Source organism: Myotis nattereri (assembly GCF_964212035.1).
Source record: "Myotis nattereri genome assembly, chromosome: 15".
In the NCBI taxonomy this organism is placed as follows: Eukaryota; Metazoa; Chordata; class Mammalia; order Chiroptera; family Vespertilionidae; genus Myotis; species Myotis nattereri.
Genome location: NC_138090.1, coordinates 47646976 through 47673933, shown reverse-complemented (window position 1 = coordinate 47673933; position 26958 = coordinate 47646976). Strand labels below are relative to the sequence as shown.

Below are 26958 nucleotides of genomic sequence, written 5' to 3'. Positions count from 1 at the left end.
ATTGTTTGACTGCCTCCTGCAAACCCCCTACTGGGGATCAAGCCCACAACCCGGGCATGTGCCCTTTCTGGAATGGAACCCAGGACCCTTTAGTCCGCAGGCCAATGCTCTTATTTACTGACCCAAACTGGATAAGGCTGCCAGCCAGCTTTTTTCCCTACATTTAGTGTCAGTGGACAGATATTGGGAAACATGCACCCAGGAAATACCGCACCATGTATATGTCTAGAAAAATGTGTACTTCCAACAAGTGTGCATGCGTATGTAAAATATTCCTTATTACAGTCAATTCATATTATTTTTAGAAGCTCATAATACATATAAACAAAGAAAAATGAATTGGCATTCCTGAGAATAAGACTTTTGAAACAAGTATACAACCATTTCTATCTTTAGTTTACCTTGGTGTTGTTTTGTTTGGATTGTGTCATAGTGCAAATAACGAAAACGCAACTCCACTAGCTTAAGCACGTAGGTGTTTGTCCCGCAGAATAGTGTAGGGGTGGGTAGACGGTACAAGGCTTGTGCAGTGGTTGGCGGCACGCTGCGGGACCACGCTCCTTCCTCGGCTTAATTTTGCCGTGCTTGAGCATGTGGCTTTTGTCGCCATGGTTGCACAGCAGCTGATGTTCTCCAGGCATCACATCTAAAGGCTAGAGGAAGAAAAATAGGTGGTGGGAGTTTTTAAAAATTGAGGCAGTGTTGTCCTGGTAGGGACTTTTGCCTGCACCTGTGGCCAGAACTTTACGGGAAGCTGGGAAATGGAATATTTTTAGCTGGGCACATTCTTCCTCAAACAGAACCGGGGTTCTGTTAGGAGAAAGCATGGGACTGGACACTGGTTGTCATGCAGTAAATAGTGAAAAATAGGAGATAAGAGAAAGGAGGGAAGGAAAGAGAAGAGTTAGAAGGAGGCAGTGAAAGGCAAGGAATAGAGACGGGAGGATGGAGGCTGTGGGAGAGGGAGGCAGGGGAGCACACATGTGGTCAGAAGTGTGAGGCTGGTGGGAAACCTGCCTCTCCCTGAGGGAAGGGGCTTCATTCTGTCGTTGGTCCCGCTGTGCGTCAGCGGTGACAGAGGAGCGTTTTCTTGGAGAAGGATCAGCACGGGCTTCCCGTACCACCGCCTGACCTTTCCATTGCCTCTTCCAGGGCGACCACTGTAACTTCAGCCATGACATCGAGCTACCAAAGAAGCGAGAGCTGTGCAAGTTTTACATCACCGGGTTTTGTGCCAAAGCCGAGAACTGCCCCTACATGCACGATATCCTTTGGCGCCCACCTCTGCTCTGATTGAGGGGCGGAGCTCTCCTTGTCGGTAGTAACAGCGGACCTCCACTGCGCTTCCTCTCGCCCTGCCAGTGCAGTGTCGAGCTTTCAGTGCATCTGCATCTCACTCAACCCGCACATCTGTCCTATGACGGGCCTGCTGTTCCCATTCTGCAGATGAGTAAACTGAGGCACACACGTTAATATGTTCTCTTTACATATACTCTTGGGACTGGCCTATGCCATTGCCTGTTATCTTTCTGAGACTTTCCAACTGGCTGTGTAACCTTGGTTACATCTTTGAACTTCCTTATTCCTGCTGAGGGAGGATCCGAGGACACAGCCCCAAGGCCAGCGTGGTCGGGCGGGAAGCACTCTGAGGCAAGAGTCTGAGAGCTGGGGTCTCACCACTGTGCCACCCTGAGCAAGTCCCCTCACCTCTCTGGGCTCCAGTTTCCTCATCTCCAAAACACGGGGCCGGGTTCTGCCCTCGGGTGGGTTCCGTGAGGTGAAGCATTTGCCTTAATTTGCCGTGAACGCGATTTTCCGTGTAAGTTATACCACACGACTGGGAACTGCATCAATGGTGACGACTGCATGTTTTCCCACGACCCTCTGACCGAGGAGACGAGAGAGCTCTTGGATAAGGTAAGGTCGGGGGGGTCGGCCGCCACAGCTGACAGGAACCAGGAGCTGGGCCTTCTGTTGACTGGGCTCTGCAGCCGCCCGCTGGCCTCTGCAGGACCAGAATTCCCAGCTGCATTGATCTGGAGCGGGGCCATTTTAAGGAAGACATGGGGACTGTGTTCTTGCCTACAGAGAGTGGACGCGGTCACGCGTGCATCTTATCTCCAGCCGGGGCAGTTGTCGCTGGGGTGGCTGCATGAAAGGAGTGTTGCCTGGTGTGTCTCCAAACATACCTCGTGATTTCTTAGTTGTCCTTTAGAGAGAGTCATGGTACACGGCGAGGAGAGGAGGCTTGGGATGGTTATATTTTTATGGAAATGTCAAATGTTTACTTACAATTTTTAAGGATTCTATTAAGCAGTAAAAAAAAAAAACCCCAAAAAACAGGGAAATTAGAGGTTCAGGCTTGTTGGAGACTTCTTCCCTCGGGTGAGGTGTCAGGACTTTTTGAGTCGTCAGGTGACATTTGAAACTCATCCTAGCATCGTCTTGTCCCTGAGGCGTCATTAGGACTTGGGGAGTCCCAAGGCCCTGTCCTTGGTTTCCTGATGCATCCGAGGGAGGAGCAGGAGAATGTAGCCTTTGAAATGAAGGCTCTCCTGCCTTCTAGTTCTCAGGTGGCTTGAGGAGTTGGCTATTTCTTTTAAGAATGGAAAGGGTCGTGCTCATCAGCCATCCTCGGATGACTGCCCAGTTTAAATGGCTGCTGGCACCCTGAGGAGTTGAGGGGAAGCCGTGCACAGGCAAAGCAAGAGGACACCGCTCCTCATTGGCAGAGGCGTGGGAAAAGTTGGAGAAAGGTCTTATTTGGCCAGGCCCTTTGTGGAGCCTAATAACCTAGGACTAGGGCTTTGTCATCTAGATCTAGAGTCTATGAGTTTTTCACAGGGAAAGTAGTGGGAAGACATGGTGACTTCATTCCTCATTTGAACAATATCTGACTGAGGACTGCCCCCTGCTGGAGGTTTAGAGTTTGTGTTCTAGACCAGTGCTGTCCAGTAGGAAACATGTCCGAGCCACATGTCTAATTTTTCCTTTTTTAATTACCTACCTACTAGTTCTGCAGCAGTTTTAGTATGAAAGTTTTACTGATAATTGCACAATGTATATGATGTGGGCAGAGAAATATAAAGAATGACTATAAATTGGCCAGTCTTGTAAATCACAGGCTACACATTTTCCATTGATTTTTAGAGAGATTAGAAAGGAGGGAGGGACAGCAGGGGGGATGGGCAGAGAAACATTAATGTGAGAGAGACATGACTCCCACACGTGCCCCGATCAGGGCCAGGACCGAACTTTACAACCCAGGTATGTGCCCCTGACCCAGAATCGAACCCTCAACCCTTTGGTGCGAGGGCTGACGCTCTAACCAGAGAGCAGGGTCAGACTACACATACTTAATTTTAAATTTTCTAGTAGCCATATTAGAAAAGTAAAAAACAGGTGAATTTAACTTTTACAACATACCTTAGCTCAGTGTATCCATGTTCAAAATAACCATTTTGGCAAGTAATAAGTGATGGGAAAAAGTAAGATTTTTGGGAGACTGCTGTGTCTTTAGAATCTGGTACTTATGGCCACATTTCAAGTACTCAATAGTCACACCAGGCCAGTGACCACCATAATGGACAGCAAAGCTCTAGATGCCCTAATAAAAACCCAAGAAAACAAGGTGTCCCATTTGAGCTCCCACAAACATTTTGAAAGCATTGATAACATCCCCTACATAAGGCTAAGTCTCAGTGGGTTAAAAATGAATGCAGAACCTAGAAAAACCGTTCTAGAGTCGAATTTGTGTGGCCAGAAAGTAAAACGCGCAACATGCCTTAGGATGGGCCTAGACTGACCCTGCCGAAGGCGTGGGGTCGGCCATCGCCCTCCTGCCCAGACCGAGCTGCAGCTGGTCCACCGGCTGGGCCTGGGGCCCGAGCTGTGATGCCTCTCATGGCCGGGACCTCGCCGCCCCCCCCCCCCATCCTGAAATGTCTGTGCTCTTGTCCTGCTTTATTTCCCATTTCTCAGTGACACTTCTGTCTGTCCAGACACTGATTTCGCTGTCCACTCTTGTTTGGAAGCATGCCTGCCTTTGGGGTGGGCAATGACTTTTATGTGGGAACAGTTGGCAAGAATAATACAAAGAATTCCCTCTGCCAGATTCAACTGTTCAATGTTTTTTGCCCCACTTGCTTTATCACTTGTTCTCATTTTAGTTTATATCCGTGAGTTTTGACAAAGATAGAGCCACCCAGAAATTTAGGTGGAAGAAATTCAGTCCATCACTCCAAACTCTGCTGTCACCCCTTTGTAGTCATCGCCTCCCCAGTCTCGGCCCCTGGCTCCCACTGATCCGTTTTCCATCCCTATAGTTCGACTTTGCAAGAATGTCATATAAGTAGATTTACACTCTGTAGCTTTTATGTGTTCATACAGCCTTTTCACTGTAGCTTCTTTAACTGGGCATAATCCGTGTGAGGTTGATCCACTGCGTCGCGAATACAGTGGTAGCTCGTTACGGACTGCTGCTGAGCGCTGCTCCACTGTGTGGATGATTCAGTTTTTATCCGCCATCAGCTGAAGAACATTTGGGTTGTTTCCAGTTTAGGGCAAACATTTCTTAACCAACAGATGTGAGTTTACTTCTTGGGCCTGACAGACCTTGGCCCATGTGCCTCTGTGTCCGCAGGTGTGTCAGTCCTTCCTGCTGAGGATGCTTTTGATTTTTGGAAACCCCTGGGATCGCTCTAAATCAGTCCTGGTAGGGGAGGTGTGGGACCCAGCAAGGCCCTGGTGGTTTCATCCGTTGAGAGGGTCCCGGGAGCCCTTGTCCTTACTGACGGAGAGGCCCCTCCACAGCCAGAGGTTGGGGGGCGGGGGAGGGAGAAAAAATACATTGATCAGTTGCCTCCCATATATGCCCTGACTGGAGATCAAACCTGCAACCTAGGTATGTGTCCTGAGACTCGAACCCGAAACCTTTTGGATATGGGACGATATTCCAAACAACTGAGCCACCGGGGCGGGGCAGCTCCAGCTTTCGAGGCAGCACTCGAGTCCCAGGGTGGGATCCCGTAAATGGGCACAGCAGAGGGCTGGTCTGTGTCCCGAGAGGAGTCTTTATCAGGATATTGTGGGGCCTGAACTAGAAGGGTGGGAGAGGCTAAGTCCTGGCACGGGAGCAGGGTTCCCCAGCGGCCGATAGGCTGCGTGCGAGGCACGGTTCCTGCCGAGCAGGATGGGAGACGGAAGCCGACGGCAGGGCAGGCTGAGGAGCTGAGTGCCGCGTGCAGGCAGGCCCAAGGGTGAGCACTCAGCAGTGCTGCCCGTGCAGAGGTGTCCTGTGGTGAGAGCTTCCGTTTGCTCTGTTAACCGTGAGTTTATTGAGTGCCCACTGTGTGCTGAGCGCTGTGCTCAGTGCTGGCAAATGGCAGGGAAAAGATCACCACAGCCTCGGTGCCAGGGCAGGCGGTCCCAGGGCAGGCGGTCCCAGGGCAGGCGGTCCCAGGGCAGGCGGTCCCAGGGCAGGAGGTCCCAGGGCAGGCGGTCCCAGGGCAGGCGGTCTGACGGAGAAGCGGACGTCGGCCAGTGTTCACGTGCTGAGTGGTACCTACGAGAAAGGCAGCGTGTTCACCACGGGCGCACCTAACCTGGGGCGGTGGAGGCTCCTCGGGAGGCTGGTGTTGGGAGGGGACCTGAAGGAAGGTCGGGCATTAGGTGGGGGAGGTGGCGTGACCAGGAGGGAGTGAATGGGGCGTTCTGGGTGGCACCTTCATGAAGGCGGTGTGGTCAGGTTTGTTCCTGCTTGGTGAGGTGCAACCTGGTTAAATGTTGTCTGTAACCCGGGCACGCTGAGTTGCCATTGGAAGGACCTGGCGGCACAGGGGCACGGCCGTCTCTGTGAGCGACTGCTGTTGTGCTCATGTGCAGAGAATGGTGGGGCGACTAGACAGGAGGCTGGGGCAGAGTGCTGGTCAGAGACAGTGAGGCCCCAGGGTGAGATGAGCAGGTGAGCCACTCAGGAGGGCCGGCAGCAGCTCCAGTATTTCGGAGTCAGGATAAGAAAAGGTGGGAGTCAGGGGTAGCACCCCAGATCCTTGCTGGGCTGGGGAGGCGGAGCTTGTGCATCAGGTATGACCAGGTGGAGACGGTACCTGTGGCTCAGACCAGAGAGTGGCGGTCACCGCAGGGCCCCGGGGCCAGGGCAGGAAGGTGGTGTGCAGGCAGACGAGACCCATCAGAGACAACACCAAACTGCAGAGTTGTCCAGGCAAAGCCCTAACCCTATTACACCTGCACCCTGCCTCCCCGCTGCTCCATGATGTGTTTTCCTTGATCACCCACCAGACGTGTGGCAGTGCCTAGTTGCCGCAGGCGCTGCCCTGGGCACTGGGGAGACCGTGATGAGGGGCAGCATCGGGCATTGGGTACAATGTGCAGGGAGCCCAGAGGCCCTCCCGCGGCTGACACCCAGGAGGCCAGGGGAGTTGACACTGTGCCAGCCCTCGGTGAGGGGCAGGCCGGGGACACAGCACGAGCAACGGTTGCACTCTCGGTGGAGGAACTGAAAGGGGCCACTCGTTGGGAGGAAGGGAAGTGAGCAGAACGGGGGGCAGTGAAGCGGACAGGCCCCGGCCCCCACGGTCCTGGGCGCTCCCCAGCATGGCTAGTTGTGGGCCGTGTGTCCCCCACTGCAGGGCCCGTGTTAACGTGTGGCTCTGATTCAGTGGGTCCCCTGTCCTGCTGGTCCACACACAGGCCACACCTTGAGTAGCAGGACTTGAAGGAACAAATGTTTTCCACTGATCAGTTTTCCATCCCCCTTGAAGCCAGGGGCCCAGATACCGTTGTTGATGGTGAGGGGAGAGAAAAGCCAAGAACTGCCTGGCACCTGCCCAGAGGTCCCGCGTCCCTGGGTGGAGGCACATTAGGGCTCCGTGCGCATGGTCTTTATTGGGGGCTGGTAATGTATGCAGCCTCTGCCTGGCATGTGCCAGATTCCAGACTCGCAGAGGGAAGGGGGTGTCCGGCAGGAAGCACAGGGAGGTCAGGCACAGGGAGCCCTCTTACCCGTCAGGTTCCCAGACACCAGCCGAAGGCCAGCACTGCAAGGCCTTCCAAGGGGAGCAGTCAGGCCTGCTGTCCTGCTGCACAGGACCCTCACTGGGGGGACATGCTGCTCAAATCCAGACTCTGACATTGTCTGTCTGCCCGTCAGGCCTCTGCCGGGCCCTGGGTCCCTCAGGGCGTAGAACAGTCCGGCCTTTGTGGAGCTGACAGTCTGTGCCGAGCAGGAATACACAGGATGCAGTAAAACGTGATCTTGCTGAGCTGGGCAGTGCTTGGAAGGGAGCTAGTGATGTTCCGGAGTGAATGCAGGGACCTGGACAGTCACTGTTGACCTTTAATAAGACCGTCCATGGGGACATGGGGCCACGTGGGAATAGAGGGAAACGCAGATGCCCGGGAAGGGGCCTGGTCCAGGGCAGCCCGCAGGGCAGCTTGGCTGTCAGCAGACTGCCACGGGGCCGGGCGCTAGGGTTGAGTCGGGGGCATAGGGAAGGAAATGAAGCTGCCTCCTCAGCACCCAGTCTTGCCGCCAGGCCCCGTGGGGGTTTGATGGCAAGTGCAGTGAGAGGCTTTTAAAATCCAAATAGGATGGTGGCCCATCAGCCAGCCATATACATGACTCACGCTGCCCACGGGCTGAAAACTCATGCTGAGTGGAAGAAGCCAGTCACAAAAGACCCTGTATTATAGGAGTTCATTTCTGTAAATGTCCAGAATCAGGAAATCTCTAGAGACAGAAAGCAGATTAGTGGCTGCCACGGACTGGGGAGGAGGGGAGTGGGGAGTGACTGCTGTGGGTAAGGGGTTTCTTTTGGGTGATGGAAAGTTCTAGGACTAGACAGCTGATGGATGGACAACTTCATGAAGGTACTTAATGCCACTGAAATGTACACTTTAAACAGGTGGAATTGCACGTGTTGTACTGTATTTTGCTGCGGGACAGGAGTGGCTCCCTGCCCACTGTCACAGGGGACCAGCAGTGGTGAGGGGGTGGTCATTGGCCTTACGCTGTAAGGCTTCCTCAGGGTCCCTGGGATTCAGTGTTCCTCAGTAAATCTAGCTCTCCACCCTGGAGGGGTCCCTGCACCCGACTCCTGTCCTGACTGCACCCCCTTTTATCCTTCCACCCGCAGATGTTGGCTGACGATGCGGAAGCAGGCGCCGAGGACGAGAAGGAAGTTGAGGAACTGAAGAAGCAGGGCATCAACCCCCTGCCCAAACCACCCCCCGGGGTGGGCCTCCTGCCCACTCCGCCTCGGCCCCCTGGCCCCCCTGCCCCAACCTCTCCCAACGGCAGGCCCATGCAGGGCGGCCCCCCGCCCCCACCCCCACCCCCTCCTCCGCCCCCCGGACCCCCGCAGATGCCCATGCCAGTGCACGAGCCGCTGTCCCCCCAGCAGCTGCAGCAGCAGCAGGACATGTACAACAAGAAGATCCCCTCCTTGTTTGAGATCGTGGTTCGGCCCACAGGACAGCTGGCTGAGAAGCTGGGTGTGAGGTGAGTGCCGGGACCTGTCACTGTGAGCCTGGTCAGGGCAGCTTGCTGCCTCCAAAAACGATTGGAGGCCTGGTCTCGAGCAGTGGTTGCCAACCTTTCGGACCTCACAGACCACCAGTGGTCCACGGCCGCTGCTCCAAAGGTTTCCTTAAAATAGTGGTCACCAACCTTTCAGACCTCCCGGACCACCAATTGGCAACCCTGGTCTAGAGCCATCCACTGCACACCATGGGGAGGCCTCCACATCTCCTCAGGAGTGTGACCCCCCCACCACTTCTCCGCACCCCTCTCATAGACACCATTTCCTCCTTCTCCTAGGTTCCCTGGACCTGGAGGACCCCCCGGGCCGATGGGCCCTGGGCCCAATATGGGACCCCCGGGGCCAATGGGGGGCCCAATGCATCCCGACATGCACCCCGACATGCACCCGGACATGCATCCTGACATGCACCCTGACATGCACCCCGACATGCCGATGGGCCCTGGCATGAACCCTGGCCCGCCCATGGGACCTGGTGGCCCCCCAATGATGCCTTATGGCCCTGGAGACTCCCCACATTCTGGAATGATGCCCCCCATCCCACCAGCCCAGAACTTCTATGAGAACTTTTACCAGCAGCAGGAAGGCATGGAGATGGAGCCGGGACTCATGGGGGACGCAGGTAGGCAGGGCCTGTGGGCCCGGTGGGGTTGCTGGGCTTACACCGTGGAACATAGTCAGGAAAATTCGATCTCTCTTCTCCCAGCCTTTGAAAGCATGAATCCAACTCCATCTCTGTCCCATGAGTGGTTGAATGTTTTTCGTGAGAGTCACTACCCTGTTGAGGCTGAAAGGAATATTATGGTTATTATCACTGTAATTTAGCCTCGGACATTTTGCTTGGCGCTCCTGGAATCGGGCGCACGGCAACATCGAGGGTCGGGTGGGAGGGGCGGGGCTGAGGGGCTGAGGTGGCCTCACCAGACAGCCTCCCTCCAGGCGCTTCTTGGGTTGGGGCCGCCAGCGTCAGCCTCGTGGTTCTGCTTGTTCTGTCCGTCCTCCTTCCTTCTCTCCTTCCTTCCTATTAAAATAACAACACACGTTGGCAATGACAGCCGCGTGGCCGTAGGAGGTAGTGTGCAGCCTTCAGCAGGAAGGGGTCTGCCCACTGCGGCCTGTGCGGCTGCTCCAGTCCTGGGGTCAGAGCCAGCGAGACAGCCCCGGTCCTGGCCTTAGCTTCACTGGAGCGGAGGGAAACGGGCAGGACGTGTGTACATAAGTACACAAGCTCGTGCCGGCATTGATCGTGGCTAGAAGTAACGGTGCTGGGGAGAGTGGCGGTGGGGGGTGGGCCAGGAGGGTCTGGACACGGTGAGGTCAGTGGGCAGAGGCCTCTCTGAGGAGTAACTGGGAGTGAGCTGGGACAGGAAGGGAGGCGGCAGCTACAGGGCGCACAGCCCACGCGGGAGGCACAGCCAGGGCAGAGCCCCAGCCAGTCAGCTTGCTTGAGAAAAGCAAAAGCAGCGAGTGCTTTGGAACGGGAGGACAAGGGAGAGGAGTCCCAGCGCAGCAGGAACGCTGTCACCCTGGCGAGGTGACCTCATTGGAAGAGTGACAGGGACAAGCAGAGGAGAGAGGGCAGTGGGTGGTCGGGCGGGCGTGGGGTCCTCCTGGGCAGAGGCGAGCCAGGCGGCAGCTGGAGGTAGCAGGGAGCAGCAGGGCCTGGCTTCTCAGTTTGGAGACGATGCCATGGGCCAGCATGACCCCTCATATATGTGTTACAAGATGGACAGGCGTGGATGGGGTGCTGGCCAGGGGCCGCCTCCATGGGTGCTGACGCCGCCCTGACCAGGAAGCCCTGCCGGAGAGCTGAGGTGGGTGGGGCAGCACTAAGGATGAGATGCCCACTTGACAGCCACGCCTCAGACAGGGCGGATCGGACAGGCTGGAGGTCGGTGTGAGTGTCATTGGTGTCCAGATGGTGTTGGAAGCGGCGAGAGCAGGTGTTTGGGGTGAGGAGCAGGGGCTTTAGAAAGATGTGACAGGTTCTCAAGTGAGAAAAACAGGTTGCTTGAGAGGTGATGTTCCCACAACCTCCGCCACCCGTAAACATGCATATAAACTGCAGGGCCAGAGGTCAGGGTGGGAGAAAGCAAGTCTGTCAGCTGTGCACAGCACAGAGAGGACCTGGCTTAGCTTAAATCCCCACGCCAGGAAGTCCTACAGAGAGTGCTGCCTGGTGGCTTCACGGCACGGCAGGTCCTCCAGTGACGTGCGCTCCACGGCCTTCCGTTAGAGCGCTGAGGAGGTGCCCTGGGAACTGAGCTGTTTGTATCCATTAGCCTCTGGTGAAATGGTTTGTTACAGAACCTATCGACAACGTTAAGTGAGTCCTTACTGTATTCACAGGTGCACAACCATCTTCTAAAAAATATATATTTTTTATTAATTTCAGAGAGGAAGTAGGAGGGAGAGAGAGAAGCATCAATGATGAGAGAGAATCATTGCTCAGCTGCCTCCTGCACACCCCCTTCTGGGGATTGAGCCTGAAACCCAGGCATGTGCCCTGACCAGGTATTGACCCGTGACCTCCTGGTTCATCTGTTGACCTGCGCCTCGCCGGCCGGGCAGTGAATCACACTTGGTGAAAATTCCAAGCAGGGGGACCGGGACTGCTCACCGAGTGTCCAGGTGTCCCCGCCCCGAGCCCGGGTGTGGCACAGGTCAGGCTTGCCGATCAAGTTCACGTGACAAAGTTCAGTGGCCAGAACAACGTGGCCTTTTGCTTTCTCCACATACATGAAACTGTTCTGTGCATAAAATTAAATTACAGCTCCACTCTCTTTTCCTGGCCCCACTTCAGTTGCTCACTAGCCCCATGAGGACAGTGGTGGGTGTATGGCATGTTCATCATTGTACAACATTCTGTGGGCAGCGCTCACTGGAATTTCTCCATCTCTGAGAGAATTACACACACACACACACACACACACACACACACAGCCTCCAGGTGTATCGTCCCCCAGCCCACCATGCTGCGCCCCCTCCTTAAATGCAGCAGCTCACCCATGTTCATGGAGTGCAGGAAGAGGAAGCAGCAGGAGCTTCTGGGTTGACAGGTGTCCGTAGCAACATAGTGTTTTGTTTTTTATTGTTGAGAGTATTATAGATGTCCCCCATTTCCCCCCACCTTTGTCCCCCTCCACCCAGCCGCTGTCCCACCCCAAGGCCTTCACCCCACTGTTGTCTGTGTCCGTGGGCTGTGCATATGAGTGTATATGTTCTTTGGTTAATCTCTTCTGTAACCCCTTCCCACTTCCTTCTGAGATCCGTCAGTCTGTCCCGTGCTTCCTGTCTCTGGACCTGTTTTATTGGTCAGTTTATTTTGTTCATTCGATTCCACGCATAAATGAGGTCACGTGATATCTGTCTTTCTCTGACAGGCTTAACTTCACTCAGCATCGTTTGGTCTATTTCCCTTCTTTCCTTTACGACCCTCGTTCCCAGCTGTTACGCTCATGTTTTGACCTCCCAATGTGATCGTGTTCTTTATTGATTATTACAAACAAACCCTAAAACTAGTGCTCATGGCAAATAAACACGCAGGTCAGAGCGTGTGGAGTGAAAGTGAAGAGACCTCTTAGCCCGTCTCCGGAATCTCATTTCCAAGAGACTGTTTCCTGTCTGTCTTTCTAGAGCCTTTTCTTTGCATTTTGCAAACATCTGTATGACGTTCCGTCCTGTTCTCACATCGTGAGCGTTTGCCATGTCACCAAACCTCACTGTGAACCCCGTGGTCACCCTGGCTGCATGCTAGGTTGGCTGCTGCGGTCCTCGCTGTGGGCTTTCTGTGGGGACATCCTGGGATGGTAGGAAGGGACGGGCTGCACATCTCACCCATCGCCATCGCCATCAGGGGAGGTCTCAGTTGAGGGCATGGGTGGGTTGGAGTTGCCATCTCAAGGCCCTTCCCGACACGAACCCTCGGTTCTTCCCTGCCACAGAGGACTACGGGCACTACGAAGAGCTGCCGGGGGAGCCTGGGGAGCACCTCTTCCCCGAGCACCCTCTGGAGCCCGACAGCTTCTCTGAGGGAGGGCCCGCAGGCCGGCCGAAGCCGGGCGCCGGTGTCCCCGACTTCCTGCCCTCAGCCCAGAGGGCCCTGTACCTGAGGATCCAGCAGAAGCAGCAGGAGGAGGAGGAGAGAGCGAGGAGGCTGGCTGAGAGCAGCAAGCAGGACCGGGAGAATGAGGAAGGCATGTGTCCTCCCCAGGGGCAGGGCTTTCCCTGAGGGCGCAGGCCCCGGGCACCGTGCAGGGGAAAGACGGGGAACACCTCGATGGGGTTTTGCACTGAAAGGGAGCCTGTGGCCAGGGACGACCCTGCCTCAGGCTGGGAACCAGGCTCGGGCTGATGCATGTCCCTCAGGAAATCGGAAGTCAGGGCTGCCCTCTGTGCCTTGGGGGTCGGGAGAGACCTGATCCCATCAAGGAGGGAGGTGGTCTGGTCCCTAGAGGAGACAGGAGCTGGCTCGATTTACCCCCTGCACCCTTACCGAGGAGGCTGTAGAAAGATGCTCACACACCCCCCTTGCCCCTTGTTCTCAGGAAGCCAGCAGATGAGAGCTGGTCGACATAACCAGTAATGATCAGTCACACAGCTGCCAAGTTCCATGGGGCTGTGCAGTGAGCTGGTGGCATCCCCAGGGTGAAATGGGGAGGACAGATGGTGTTTAGGTGGCCATGACAAGAGCCCGGGAGCAAGTGGGGACCGTGGGATGAGGGGGCAGCGCCCTCCTCTGGTGGCTCCAGTTTTATCTGCTTAGGAGGTTGGACTTGGGCTAGTTTCCGTGTCTGCCCACCTGGCCTCGCCTCTTAGCCTGTGGCTGCCCTTCCTGGGATGTGGTAATCTTGGGGGCCTGGGGGCAAGTGTCTGTGAGCCCCAGGCATAGTGGGAGCTGAGTCAGAGGGGCCTGAGCCTGCCCAGGGGGTGACGGCACCCTAGGCTTGGAGCCTGAGCTCAGTCTGAGCTCTGCCCCCATCTCAGGGCACAGTTCACACCTCCCTTTTCTCATCTGTCAAATGGGCCAGTAACACTGCTTCCCGGGTGTTTGTGAGAATCAATAAGACAAAGCGTTTAGCTCAGTGCCCGCGCTCGAGGAAGGTACAGAAATGTCAGCCAGCGGCCTCCAGGGTCAGCACCTCACTGGCCTGAGCTCACGGGCTGTTCGTGGCAGGGGACGGGGTTCTTAGGGAGGAGAGGTGAGGTTCTGAGAGGTAAGAGGCAGAGGTGTTCACCCAGCGGACTGCCGGGGGTCCGAGAGGGTGGATGTGGTGGCCACTCACTCCCTCGCTGCTCCTCTACTCTTGCTCAGGTGACACTGGAAACTGGTACTCAAGTGACGAGGACGACGGTGGGAGCAGCGTCACCTCCATCCTTAAGACCCTGAGGCAGCAGACGTCCAACCGACCCCAGGCTTCTGTCGGGGAGCTGAGCAGCAGTGGGCTGGGGGATCCCCGCCTCCAGAAGGGACACCCCACAGGAGGCCGGCTGGCTGACCCCCGCCTCAGCCGGGACCCCAGGCTCACCCGCCACACTGAGGCCTCCAGCGGGTCAGGCCCCGGCGACACGGGGCCCTCCGACCCTCGGCTGGCTCGCTCCCTGCCTGCCCCTAAGCCCGAAGGCGGCCTTCATTCCAGCCCCGCGGGCCCCAGCGGCTCCAAGGGGTCTGGGCCACCCCCTGCAGAAGAGGAGGAAGGGGAGCGGGCCCTGCGGGAGAAGGCCGTGAACATTCCTCTGGACCCCCTGCCCGGGCACCCGCTGCGGGACCCGCGGTCGCAGCTGCAGCAGTTCAGCCACATCAAGAAGGATGTGACCCTGAGCAAGCCGAGCTTCGCCCGCACCGTGCTGTGGAACCCCGAGGACCTGATCCCCCTGCCCATCCCCAAGCAGGATATCGTGCCCCCCGTCCCTGCGGCCTTGCAGTCCATGCCTGCCCTGGACCCCAGGCTGCATCGGGCCTCCACTGTGGGTCCCTCCAACCCCCGGCAGCGCTCAGGCACCTCCACGGACCCCGGCTCATCCGGCTCCAGCCTGCCTGACTTCGAGCTCCTCTCTCGAATCCTCAAGACTGTCAGTGCCACTGGCCCCTCTGCTGCCCCCGGCCCCAGCGACAAGCCCAGCGACCCCCGGGTGCGGAAGGCGCCCACTGACCCTCGGCTGCAGAAACCAGCAGACTCTGCCGCCCCCTCCCGCGCCGCCAAGCCTGGCTCTGCCGAAGCGCCCTCTCCAGCTGCCAGCCCCAGTGGGGAGTCCTCTCCCCCGGCCACCGCCCCCTATGACCCCCGAGTGCTGGCGGCTGGTGGGCTGGGCCAGGGCAGTGGGAGCGGGCAGAGCAGCGTGCTGAGCGGCATCAGCCTCTACGACCCCAGGACTCCCAATGCAGGTGGTAAAGCTGCAGAGCCTGCTGCCGACGGGGCTGCCCAGCCCAAGGGCGCCGAGGGCAATGGCAAGAGCTCGGCGGCCAAGGCCAAGGAGCCCCCATTTGTCCGGAAGTCTGCCCTGGAACAGCCCGAACCAGGGAAGGCCGGTGCGGACGGGGGCTCCAGCACAGCCACGGACCGATACAACAGCTACAACCGGCCCCGGCCCAAGGCTGCTGCCACCCCCGCCGCCACCACAGGCACACCCCCTCCAGAGGGCGCGCCGCCCCAGCCCGGCGTGCACAACCTGCCAGTGCCCACCCTCTTCGGGACCGTGAAGCAGGCGCCTAAGACGGGCTCCAGTAGCCCGTTCGCTGGCAACAGCCCCGCCCGAGAGGGCGAGCAGGACGCGGGGTCCCTGAAGGATGTTTTTAAAGGCTTTGACCCCACCGCCTCCCCCTTTTGCCAGTAGTGTGAGGTCGGGCGGAGCTGTCCCTACACCCACCCTTCCTAGGGCAATATTTAAGTGCAGCATCCAGAGTTGGGAACTTGGGGGGAGGGGGCGCCTGGGTATTCTTTCTTTACTTTTCCCTCTTTTTCTTTTTTTCTTTTGCTCTATGCTCTTTCTCGCTCTTGCCCCCCCCCCCCTTTTTTTAAGTAATACTTCCTTTTTAAAACATATAAATTGTATATAACCATCTTCAGTTCTCGTCAGCGCTGCAGGGCTCCGGGCTCCCACCAAGAAAACCTACTTATGCACATGAACAGTTTGCAAGTCACCAGCTGGTGCTCTGCCTGGCCGGCCCAGTTTTCAGGGACTCCTTGAAGACTGGGGGTCCAGGGGGTTTTCTGGACACAGCTTGGCCCCTCCTCCCCCCTCCTTGCAGGACAAAGGTGTTGAGAAGGCCCTGAGCACTGCTCACGTGTTGCATGAGGAGGCGAGATGTAGCCGGGACCGAGGCCGGACCCGCTTAGGGGCCAGTGGGGGGCGAAAGATTATCCAGGAAAGGAAAAGCCCTGGGAGCCGCCCTGGAAGAGACAAAACCCCTTCCTGCCGCATCGCATCACCTCTGGATTCGCGCCTGGTCCCTCGCCAGCCTCAGCCCAGGTGCGCCTGAGCCCGCACCTCAGGCCCCGACCGCAGACGCCAGGGTGAGAGGCTGGGGCAGGGCCCCGTGCTGCTTCCGGGAGGCAGCGCTGCAGATGGCGTTTTCCGTCAGTATTAGCCCCTCCTGTCCTGTCCTGGCGGCCATGCCCTTCTCCCCTCGTGCCAGGGGCTGTCCTGCTCCTCAGAAGCCAGAGTGCCAGCGCTGGCCCTGGTGCCCCTGGGGACGGCTCAAGGATCCGTGGCATGGCCGCCACCAGGCCCCTGAGGAGGAGGCCTGGCTGGTCTGGGCAGTGTTTCTCTGCTCCCTTTGCCCCTCTTCGCGCCGTGTCTGTGGGGCCCGTGGTCTCAGTGTGTGTGGGTTTCTTCTAAGCGACAGGTGCACAAGTTCAGAGGCATGTGGGTGTGGGGTTGGTGGGCACTCCCCTACAAAGGGCCTGAGGGCAGGCTGGGGATTAGCCATGGCAGGGGGGCTGCTGGGCTTCCCGCGGGAGAGGCACCAGGACCCCCCCCTGCCGGTGAGGGTGTGGAACCCGAGACCTGCGTCCTGCTCCCTGATCAGCTGAGCCGGGAAGGGAACAGACATCTGCACTGGCTTCTCCCAGCACCTGGCTCCGGTCCAGCCCTGTCCACAGCTCCAGACGAGCCCCCGTGGACACGGCCTGGGGAAGCTGGGCAAGGCCTGTGCCGCAGGGGCCCCTCCCACCTGTGTTCGTCCTTGCCGGCTTCCGTCTCCTCGTCCCACCGCCTCAGCCACCTCGCTTCAGGCCCCTGTCCCTCCCTTGCTAATAATGAGGAAACCTGGTGACCCAGCCAAGGGTTCCCCCTCCCCGCACCGTGGGGTGGGAGGTGAACAAGGCTGCTATACCAAACCCCTCTCCCCGGAAAAAAAATAGTTGTGTTTGGGGCCAGAAGCGAAGGCCAGAGAGGCAGCCCCACAGGGTCAGTGCGCCGTGATCAGGTTGGTTTGGTTTGTCTTTGTCTTTTTGTTTCGTTTTTTTTAAACGTGAGTGATATTTCCCTTCAGCCGCCAGTGTTGGCCTTGAGCAGAGGGCCGCAGCCGTGGTGTTTGTACAATAAGTAAGAAGACAGCGCGGCTGCGGGTCTGTTTCCTTCTCTGAGGATTTTCTTTTGTAAAAGCAAATTAAATAATTTTTTAAAACAAATTTGTGGATGAATTAGAAGCTGGAGCCCTCCTTGGATATTCAGCCTAAGAACCTCATGGGACTATGAATTTACCCCAAATTTTCATTTGCCATCAGGCCAAGCTTTTTAAAAAAAAATTTGTTCTCTAACCAGGATTGTAACAAAAGTGTAAATACTATTTCAGAAAGTTGATGGTGCAAATATGTATATAACGTACTGTATTTTTACAATGATTGTCGCATGCCTCTATGCCACCCCATTTTTGTACTCTGTATCTGTCTTCCAGAAACGTCACCTGCCCTTTCTCCTGTGGTCTCTTAACCCAATAATTGTATTACTGCCATTAAAGGATGCAGTTATTTTAAAAAGTCTGCAGTCTCGTGTCCCTCCTGCTCCTGCCATGCTGTGTCTGGGACTAACCAGGAGGATGGGAGATAGTCTCAGGATGGGGGTGAGCCTGCATCTGTGTTCCCGGTGCCGCCCCAGCGAGACATGCGTGATAGCACCGTGGGAATGGTGCCTCCAGACAACTGAGTGACTTCATCCCAGTTCCCTTGCTCCCGCTTTGGGCCAGTCTCAGTACACAGCGATACACAGGCCCGGTCCCGCCTGCACGCCACCCCTGGGACAGCCGGGCTTGTAGGGATGAGGAGAAGCTGGAGCCCTAACTATAGACAGAGCGTCTGTGTCCCCTCAAAATTAATATGCTGCAACCTGGGCTCCAGGATGGAGGTGATCAGGAGGATGGGGCCCTCGTGGATGGGATTGGTGCCCTTAGTAGAGACTCTCAGAGCTGTCTTGGTCGTGTCCGCAGCCCGCCTGCCCTGAGAGGACACAGCTAGATAGGGCCATCAGTGGCTCAGGAAGCGGCTCTCAGCGGCCCAAACCCACTCAGACACCACCGCGTCAGCCGGGCCTTATCTGAGGATGCCACTGCGGGGGCTGAGGGCGAGCGGGACTGAGCCATATCTCCTCTGGACATACTTTGGTTTCTGTGTCTCAACGGGCCTATCAGTTTTCCACAGCTGCTGTACAAACTACACAAACTTAGTGGCTTGACATGTGTTGCCATCCTGGAGGTCGCACGTGTGACATGGGTCTCCCTGGGCTAAAATCAAACTGTTCCCGGGGCTGCGCTCCTCTCTGGGAGGACGGAGATGGTGCTTCCTGGCCTTTCCAGCTCCTCGGGCCTCCGTCCCCGTAGGCCAGGGCCCTCTTCCTCCACCTCAGAGCTCCGACTCCTCCCTCAGCACAGCTCTGACCCAGACGGCCAGGGTCTCTGCTCGTCACGGCCCATGCGGTGAGAGCGGGTGATCTTCCCCTCTGCACATCTGGAGTCACATCTGCAAAGCCCCACTTGCCGTGGGAATTACATAGTCATGGAGTCTGGGAATTGAGACATGGACACCTTTGAGGGGCCTTTTTTTTTAAATTCTCACCCTAGGATATTTTTTCCATTGATTTTTAGAGAGAGTGGAAGGGAGAGAGGGAAGGGGGGTGGGGTGGAGAGAGAAATATCGATGTGCGAGAGACACACACGGATTGGTTGCCTCCAGCACACACCCCAACTAGGATGGGATTGGATCTGCAACCCAGGCACGTGCCCTTCACCAGGAATCAAACCTTAGACCAGTGGTTCTCAACCTTCCTAATGCCGCGACCCTTTAATACAGCTCCTCATGTGGTGGTGACCCCCAACCATAACATTATTTTCGTTGCTACTTCATAACTGTAATTTTGCTACTGTTATTAATCGTCATGTAAATATCTGATCTGCAGGATGTCTTTTCATTGTTACAAACTGAACATAATGAAAGCATAGTGATTCATCACAAAAACAATATGTAATTATATGTGTTTTCCGATGGTCTTGGGCGACCCCTGTGAAAGGGTCGTTCGACCCCCAAAGGGGTCGCGACCCACAGGTTGAGAACCGCTGCCCTAGACCCTTCGTTGCGCAGGCCGGCGCTCTAACCGCTGAGCAGCACCGGCCAAGGCCATTCTGCCCTTTATTGGGGATCCCCAAACATTTCTCCAGAAAGAGTTCTCCTGCCTTGACCCTGATTGCTGGTCTAAAGCGGCGAGCTCCAGGTTTATGTCAGAAATTCAGAGGGCCGTCTCAGAATTCCTTCTCACTGATCCGTAAGGGCGATTCCACCTGAACCTCGGAACTCCGGCTCAGCTGGCTTCCACAGCCAGGACTCCGCCATCTCAGGCAAGAATGCCCACGGGGCAGCTCCCGGGTGGGCAGAGAGGGCCGCGGGCTCCAGGTTCACCGGTTTGGGCCATCTTTCCACACTGCTGGCCTGGGCACTGTGGCAGCAGCCCCAGATGGCAATGTGGCTGGAGCCCCTGCCAGCCTTCCCCTCCCATGGCGAAGGGCAGAAGTAGGAACAGAACTCTCCTCCTGTATCTCGCTCTTTGTTTCCCGTTAAGATTTTTTTAATTGATTTTTTATTTTATTGATTTTTTACAGAGAGGAAAGGAGAGGGATAGAGAGTTAGAAACATTGATGAGAGAGAAACATCGATCAGCTGCCTCCTGCACACCTCCCACTGGGGATGTGCCCGCAACCAAGGTACATGCCCTTGACCGGAATCGAACCTGGGACCCTTGAGTCCGCAGGCCGATGCTCTATCCACTGAGCCAAACCGATTAGGACTCCCCTTAAGATTTTTAAATTGATTTTTAGAGCTAGAAGAAGAGAGGAAAGAGACATCGATGTGAGAGCTACCTCAGCATCAATTAGCTGAGGCACGCCCCCCACTGGGGATCCAGTCTGCAAGCCTGGCATGTGCCCTGACCAGGAATCGGACTAGCAACCTTTTGGTGCATGGGACACGCCCAACCAATGGAGCCGTACTGGCCACGGCTCCTCCTGTATCTCTCTCTCTCTCTCTCTCTCTCTCTCTCTCTCTCTCTTTTAATTGACTTCAGAGATGAAGGGAGTGGGAGAGAGAGATAGAAACATCAATGATGAGAAGGAATCATTGATCAGCTGCCTCCTACACTCCCCCCACTGGGGATCGAGCCCACAAACAGAGCATGTGCCCTTCAGTCCACAAGCTGACGCTCTATCCACTGAGCCAAACCAGCTAGGGCCCCCCCGTATCTCTTTATGAGCCAGGAAACACTTCCTGGGACCACCCAACATCTTTTCAGGAAACTCAGGAGCAGGAATGTCATGTCCAGCTGGGGAGGTTGTGTACTGCTCGGAAGCAATGGAGCGAGCAAGTGTGGGCTGCCATCCGGCTCCCATCAGGCTCAGCAAGTCCTGTGCCCGCACATGGGGCTGTGTCTGCCTGGCAGGGCCCTGCTCCTCCTGTTTCTCAGGAATACGGACGAAGGTGGGGGAGGGTGAATGTATGGTGAGCCCCAGGGAGACGGCCCACATGTCCATCAGCCGGTGAATGGGTAGATAAAATGTGGTCTGTCCAGACAACGGCATCTTAGTCATACAAAGAAATGAAGTGCTGATCCGTGCTACAACACAGGTAACCCTTGAAAACAGTATACCGAACGAGCAAAGACACAAACACCACGTACTTTATGATTCCATTTCCCTCTGAAATGCCCAGAATCAGCAAATCCACAGACAGAAAGGAAATGAGTGGTTGCCAGGGCCTGGGGGAGGGGATCAAGTATAGGGACAATGAGATGTTCTGGAGTTAGTGATGATGGTTGCACAGCCTTGCAAATATACCAAAAACCATCGAATGTGAAAGGATGGATTTTACAGTATGTGAATTTATCTCGATTTAAAAAATCAATGGTTGAGCGTTGACCTATGAACCAGGAGGTCACGGTTCAATTTCCCATCAGGGCACATGCCCGAGTTGCAGGCTCGATCCCCAGTGGAGGGTGTGCAGGAGGCCACCGATGAATGATTCTCTCATCATTGATGTTCTTATCTCTCTCTCCCTCTCCCTTCCTCTCTGAAATCAACAAAAATCTATTTAAAATTAATTAATTACTTAAAAAATCAATAGCATTCTTCTACTAGTACGGTGGTTGGCAAACTCATCAGTCAACAGAGCCAAGTATCAACAGCACGACGATTGAAATTTATCCTGAGAGCCAAATTTTTTAAACTTAAACTATATAGGTAGGTACGTTGTTATTAACTTCATTAGGGTACTCCTAAGGCTTAGGAAGAGCCACACTCAAGGGGCCAAAGAGCCACATGTGGCTCGCGAGCCGCAGTTTGCCGACCACGTACTAGTATAACCAACTGGGAAGTTAACAGAAAATCAGATAGTCTTCCCCAAAGCGATCAAAGTTATAAGGAATCTAGGATGTAACCTAGTGAAAAACCTGTGAGAACTTCATGGAGATGGCAAATAAAAACAGACCCAGCCCGGCCGGTGTGGCCAAGTGGTTGAGTGTCACTGGTAGATTCCTAGTCAGGGCATATGCTCCGGGTTGCAGAATCAATCCCTAGTAGAGGGCGTGTAGAAGAGATTCTCTCTCATTGATGTTTCTCTCTCGCTCTCCCTCTCTCTATAAAACCCAATAAAAACATTTAAAAAAAAAACAACCACCAACAGATCCAGACTAAGATAAAGAGAAACTTTATGCAAAAAGGCCATTGCACGGGGAGCAGGATCCTCAGATATCTGCAAGCATCTCACAATCAAGCAGAAACAGGCCTGGCGGCTCTGTGGTAAGAGGGGTTTGCAGTGAGAGCAAGTTGGGGAAGTTAAGTAACTGACTAGTGTGGTTCACAGGAAACTCGCTCTGCAGAAACTGACCCGGCAGGTTTCAGTTCGGGGCTGGTTAGGAGTTGGGGGAGCCGCCTGGCCCAGGCTGGGGAGGAGAGCAGCCGAGAATAGTCTGTTCAGGGTCAAACAGAGGGTGAGGAACCATCGACCGTGAGCACCTTTCCGGAGAAAACATCAGACTTCCGGTGAAGGAGTTAAAGGACAGCCTGAAGGAAGGCCTGATCTGTGGGTGACAACCTGACATTGTCCTTCCCGTCAGACTCCAAAGCGTCCTGCCACAGAAGCTGCTCGTTGATCTCCTTGGTGCGCTGCTGTATTCACAGTTGTTGGGAGCCTCCTGACACCTGGGGAGCTCTTGATAAAAATATGTTCTTTTAGGCCCTGGCCGGGTAGGTCAGTGGGTGAGAGCATCATTCGATGCCAAGGTTGCAGGTTCAATCTCCCGGTCAGGACACATCCAAGAATCAACCAATGAATGCATAAATAAGTGGAACAACACGTCGATGTTTCTCTTTCTCAAATCAGTAACTAAAAATTTTTAAATATTTATGTATATATTCTTTTTTTTAAAAAAAAGGTGGCCAGAGTGACCTTTAAAAGGTGGCCAGAGTAACAATAATATCTATATATATAAAAGCCTAAGAGACCGTTTGATCGGTAGCTGTGACGTGCACTGACCACCAGGGGGCAGACACTCCGCCTGGTAGGTTGACTTGCTGCTGGGGTCCTGACGATTGGGACTGAGTGACACGGGCAGACATGCCCTGGAGCCCTCTCACAGTCTCTCCCTGGTCCCGATTGTGCACCAGCGGGGTCCCTCGGCCTGGCTTGCACCCACTCCCAATCCAGGACCCCTTGGGGGATGTCCCCTAGGGACCCGGGCCTCTAGTATACATATATTATTGATTTCATAGAGGAAGAGAGAGAGACAGAAACATCAATGATGAAAGAAAATCATTGATCTGCTGGCTCCTGCACGCCTCCCAGCGGGGATCGAGCTCGCAACCTGGACATGTGCCCTGACCGGGAATTAAGGTTCACAGGTCGGTGCTCAACCACTGAGCAATGCCAGCTGGACTATATATATATATATACATACATATATATATATATATATGTATTTTAATATTTTAAAAATTGAGATATAGTTGACCTATAAAATTGTATAAGTTTAAGCTGTACTATGTGTCGATTCGATCCACGTCGATGTACCTAATTCCAGTTATGTATTGCAACATGATTACCGCCGTAGCTTTAGCTAACGTCTCCATCATTACCATTGCTTTCTCGCGGCAAAACATTAAAACATATTTGTTGGAAAAGAATCCCAATGCCTGGCCAGTGCTGAGGGCGTTGGCCTGGCACGGGGCTGAGCGTTAGTCTTTGGCTCAGGCTCCTGATGATCTGCGGTCGAGGCATCCAGCCGGCGGTAGGATCTGGCTCTTTAAGGAGGATTTGTTTTCTCCGCCCTGACCCTCTCTGGCATCCCATTTCCCCCCTCCCCTCAGCTACACCGTCTCACCAGCCAAGAATGTGAACAATGTGTCTCAAATATTTTCAGTTTCCGTTTAATCTCAAGTAATGCTTAGCATTCGTGGCCAGCAGGCAGGCGATCATCCACCACAGCCCACTGAACTCCATCCCCCGTGTACCCCCTCCATAGCTCTCCAAGCTGTAGCCCGCTCTGTAAAATGCAAGCTCTCCCCAGAAGAGGAAGGGGAAGGGGCAGGGGCAGGGGCCGGGGCGGCAGGGTGGAGAGCTGCTGAAGGGTTTGGAGCAGTGGTTCTCAACCTTGGCTGCACATTAGAATCACCTGGGAATCGTTTTAAAATCCTGATTTCTGGGCCTCATCCTCCGGAAATTCTGTTTCTTTGTTACTAATGTTGTGGCCCTACCCCATCACAAAGAAACAGAATTTCCGGAGGATGAGGCCCAGAAGTCAGGATTTTAAAAACGATTCCCAGGTGATTCTAATGGGCAGCCAAGGTTGAGAACCACTGGTTTAGGGGGAGACATCACTGGATACTCATTTAAAACATCCCGTGGTTGCCCTGGCTGGTTTGGCTCAGTGGGTAGAGCGTCGGCCTGCAGACTGAAGGGTCCCGGGTTCGATTCCGGTCAAGGGCACATGCTTGGGTTATGGGCTCGATTCCCCAGTAGGGGGCGTGCAGGAGGCAGCCAATCCATGATTCTCTCTCATCTACCTCTCTCTCCCTCTCCCTTCCTCTCTGAAATCAATAAAAATACATTAAAAAAAAAAAATCCCGTGGCTGCTACTTTTCCACGGAGCAGTCAGCACCATGTTCTAACCAGCGACATGTGCCCGCAACCAAGGTACATGCCCTTGACTGGAATCGAACCCGGGACCCTTCAGTCCGCAGGCCCACCCTCCATCCGCTGAGCCAAACCGTGACTCTAGGGCTTATTGTTATTTATGGATTTTAGAGCGAGAAAGGACAGAAAAAGAGAGAGAGAGAGAGATCGGTTTGTTGTTCTACTAATTTACGCATTCCTTGGTTGTTCTTGTTTATTCCTTGACCAGGGGTAGAGCCCGCATCCTTGGCGTATTGGGACGACGCTCTAACCACGGAGCCGTCTGCCAGGGCCCGGATTTTTACATTAATTCTTCTTTGTCCCTCTTCCCCAAGAGTGTCATGTCCGTCGGCTGCCACACACCATTTTGCCTGTGCCTTTTGCTCACTGCTGTATCCGTGGCGTCAAGCAGAGGTCGGTACTTTGTAGACACTCAGTAAACGTTTCCTGAATTAGTAACAGAGAAGCTATTCTGAGGGCATCGGGGGTGAGGGGGGGCTTCCGCCGCCCAGGGAAAGACAGCAGGATCTGGGCTGGGAACGCAGAGAGAGCTGTTGACAGGGTCACCTGCTCATTTTCAAGTTTCCCGTCTGTCCCTGCCCCCACCACCGTCCCCAGGGCGGCCTGCCCCCTGCCCTTCCCACCCGCATTCTTCAGCTCCCTCTGCAGAGGGTCAGGAGTTAAAAGCGGCCCAGGAACTGAACGGAAGGGCTTTGGAGGGTCAAGATTATCAGCGCTGGCCCTGGCCGGTGTGGCTCGGTTGGTTGGGTGTTGTTTCCTGCACCGAAGGTTGCCAGTTCGATTCCCGGTCAGGGCACATGGTTGATGAGAAATTATGAGCGTGGAAATCCTTGCTTTGTTTCCAGTCTTAAGGGAAAAGCAGTCAATACTTCATCGCTAAGAATGATACTGGCGCCCTGACCTGTTTGGCTCAGTGGATGGAGCGTCGGCCTGCGGACCGAAGGGTCCCGGGTTCGGTTCCAGTCAAGGGCATGTATCTTGGTTGCGGGCACATTCCTGGTGGGGGGTGTGCAGGAGGCAGCTGATCGATGTTTCTCTCTCATTGATGTTTCTGACTCTCTGTCCCTCTCCCTTCCTCTCTGTAAAAAATCAATAAAATATATTAAAAAAAAAAAAAGGAATGATACTAGCTGTAGACTTTTTTGTAAATGCTCTTTATCACCATGAGGGACTTGAGGGAAGAGAACTTTGTCTGTTTTGTTTACTGATTCATACCTAATGTGTAGCATAATGTAGATAGGCAGCAAGTACTCAGTAAATATTTGTTGAATGAAAGAATGAATGAGCCCTAGCTGGTTTGGCTCAGTGAATAGAAGGGTTTTGGGTTCGATTCCGGTCAAGGGCACATGCTTGGGTTGCGGGATCGATCCCCAGTAGGGGTCATGCAAGAGGCAGCCGATCAATGATTCTCTCTTAGCATTGATGTTTCTCTCTCTCTCTTCCTCTCCCTTCCTCTCTGAAATCAAGAAGAATATAAAATAAAATTTTAAAAAAGATTCATCTATATATTTTTTTGTCTAAAAAAAAAAGGAATGCGTGAGTTTAAGCTGCACAGCATGGTGGCCAGTCAGGCGGCGTTGGGCTTATCTAATTAGCGGTGTGATCTAAGGCAGTCGGCTGCCTTTTGTCTTCCTCCTCTGTAAAATGGGGGTAAGAATAGTACGTATCACGTAGCGTTAGTCCGGGGATTTAATGAGAGTACCATGGAAAGCAAGAGCACAGAGTCCGACACTTGGCTAGTGCTCAGTAAACATTAACTTTTATTACCTCCCTTCTCGGAACCTCGTTTTCCTCTGTAACAGAGAGACTATTCTAACCCTTAACTCCTAGAGTTACAATGAGGATTACATGACATTATGCACATAGCGTGCCTAGCACAATTCCTGGCACACAAAAACACAAACCATTAGCCGAAACCGGTTTGGCTCAGTGGATAGAGCGTCGGCCTGTGGACTGAAAGGTCCCAGGTTCGATTCCGGTCAGGGGCATGTGCCTGGGTTGCGGGCACATCCCCAGTAGATGTGCAGGAGGCAGCTGATTGATGTTTCTCTCTCATCGATGTTTCTAGCTCTCTATCTCTCTCCCTTCCTCTTTGTAAAAAATCAATAAAATATATTAAAAAAAAAAAAAACAAAAAAAAAAAAACACAAACCATTAGTGAATGTCCAGGTCTCCTACCTATTGAGTTGGGAGACATGGAGATGGTCAATCAAAAACTAAGTCCAGCTCAGCAGGTGTGGCTCAGTGGTTGAGCGTCGACCTATGAACCAGGAGGTTGTAGTTCAATTCCTGGTCAGGGCACATGCCCGGGTTGTGGGCTCAATCTCCAGTGTGGGGCGTGCAGGAGGCAGCCGATCAATGATTCTCTCTCATCATTGATGTCTCTCTCTCCCTCTCCCTTCCTCTCTGAAATCAATAAAAAATATATTTTTTTAAAAAAAGAACTATGTCCATAGGAAGCTGATAGACTGATGGCAGAGACAGGTAAGTATAGAGATCATTATGACAGTGTAGTAAGGACTATGAAAATTAGTAAAGGAAAACCTAAGTAAAATTAAGTTGGGAGGCCAGAAGGGGGAGCTCTCACACAGTACCACTTAATGTCAATTACAGGAAGAATGGTCAATTACAGACAGGACCAAGCAGGGGGACAAAGTCAACAGGAAAGAATCATCTATATATATAAAAGCATAATATGCAAATCAACCAGAACAACCGGTTGGCTATGA

The 26958-nt window shown here is 54.3% G+C and overlaps 1 protein-coding gene across 3 annotated transcripts in view; it reads left to right on the top strand.

The window, feature by feature from the left end:
- ZC3H4 (zinc finger CCCH-type containing 4) overlaps window positions 1-17545 on the top strand; it is a gene marked incomplete at its 5' end in the record, with an annotated part of 40329 nt that extends 22784 nt beyond the window's left edge. For 2 of the 3 annotated variants that reach the window (XM_081107815.1, XM_081107816.1), the window contains 5 exons: window positions 1153-1264; window positions 1808-1917; window positions 8157-8521; window positions 8840-9183; window positions 13876-17545. In XM_081107815.1, the coding sequence (XP_080963941.1) occupies window positions 1153-1264; window positions 1808-1917; window positions 8157-8521; window positions 8840-9183; window positions 13876-15395 (2451 nt within the window). In that variant the 3' untranslated portion in view covers window positions 15396-17545. Of the gene's footprint in view, window positions 1-1152; window positions 1265-1807; window positions 1918-8156; window positions 8522-8839; window positions 9184-12505; window positions 12758-13875 lie in introns of all 3 variants that reach the window. The other variant, XM_081107814.1, reaches the window with a different exon arrangement.
- Between the last annotated feature and the right edge of the window lie 9413 nt (window positions 17546-26958).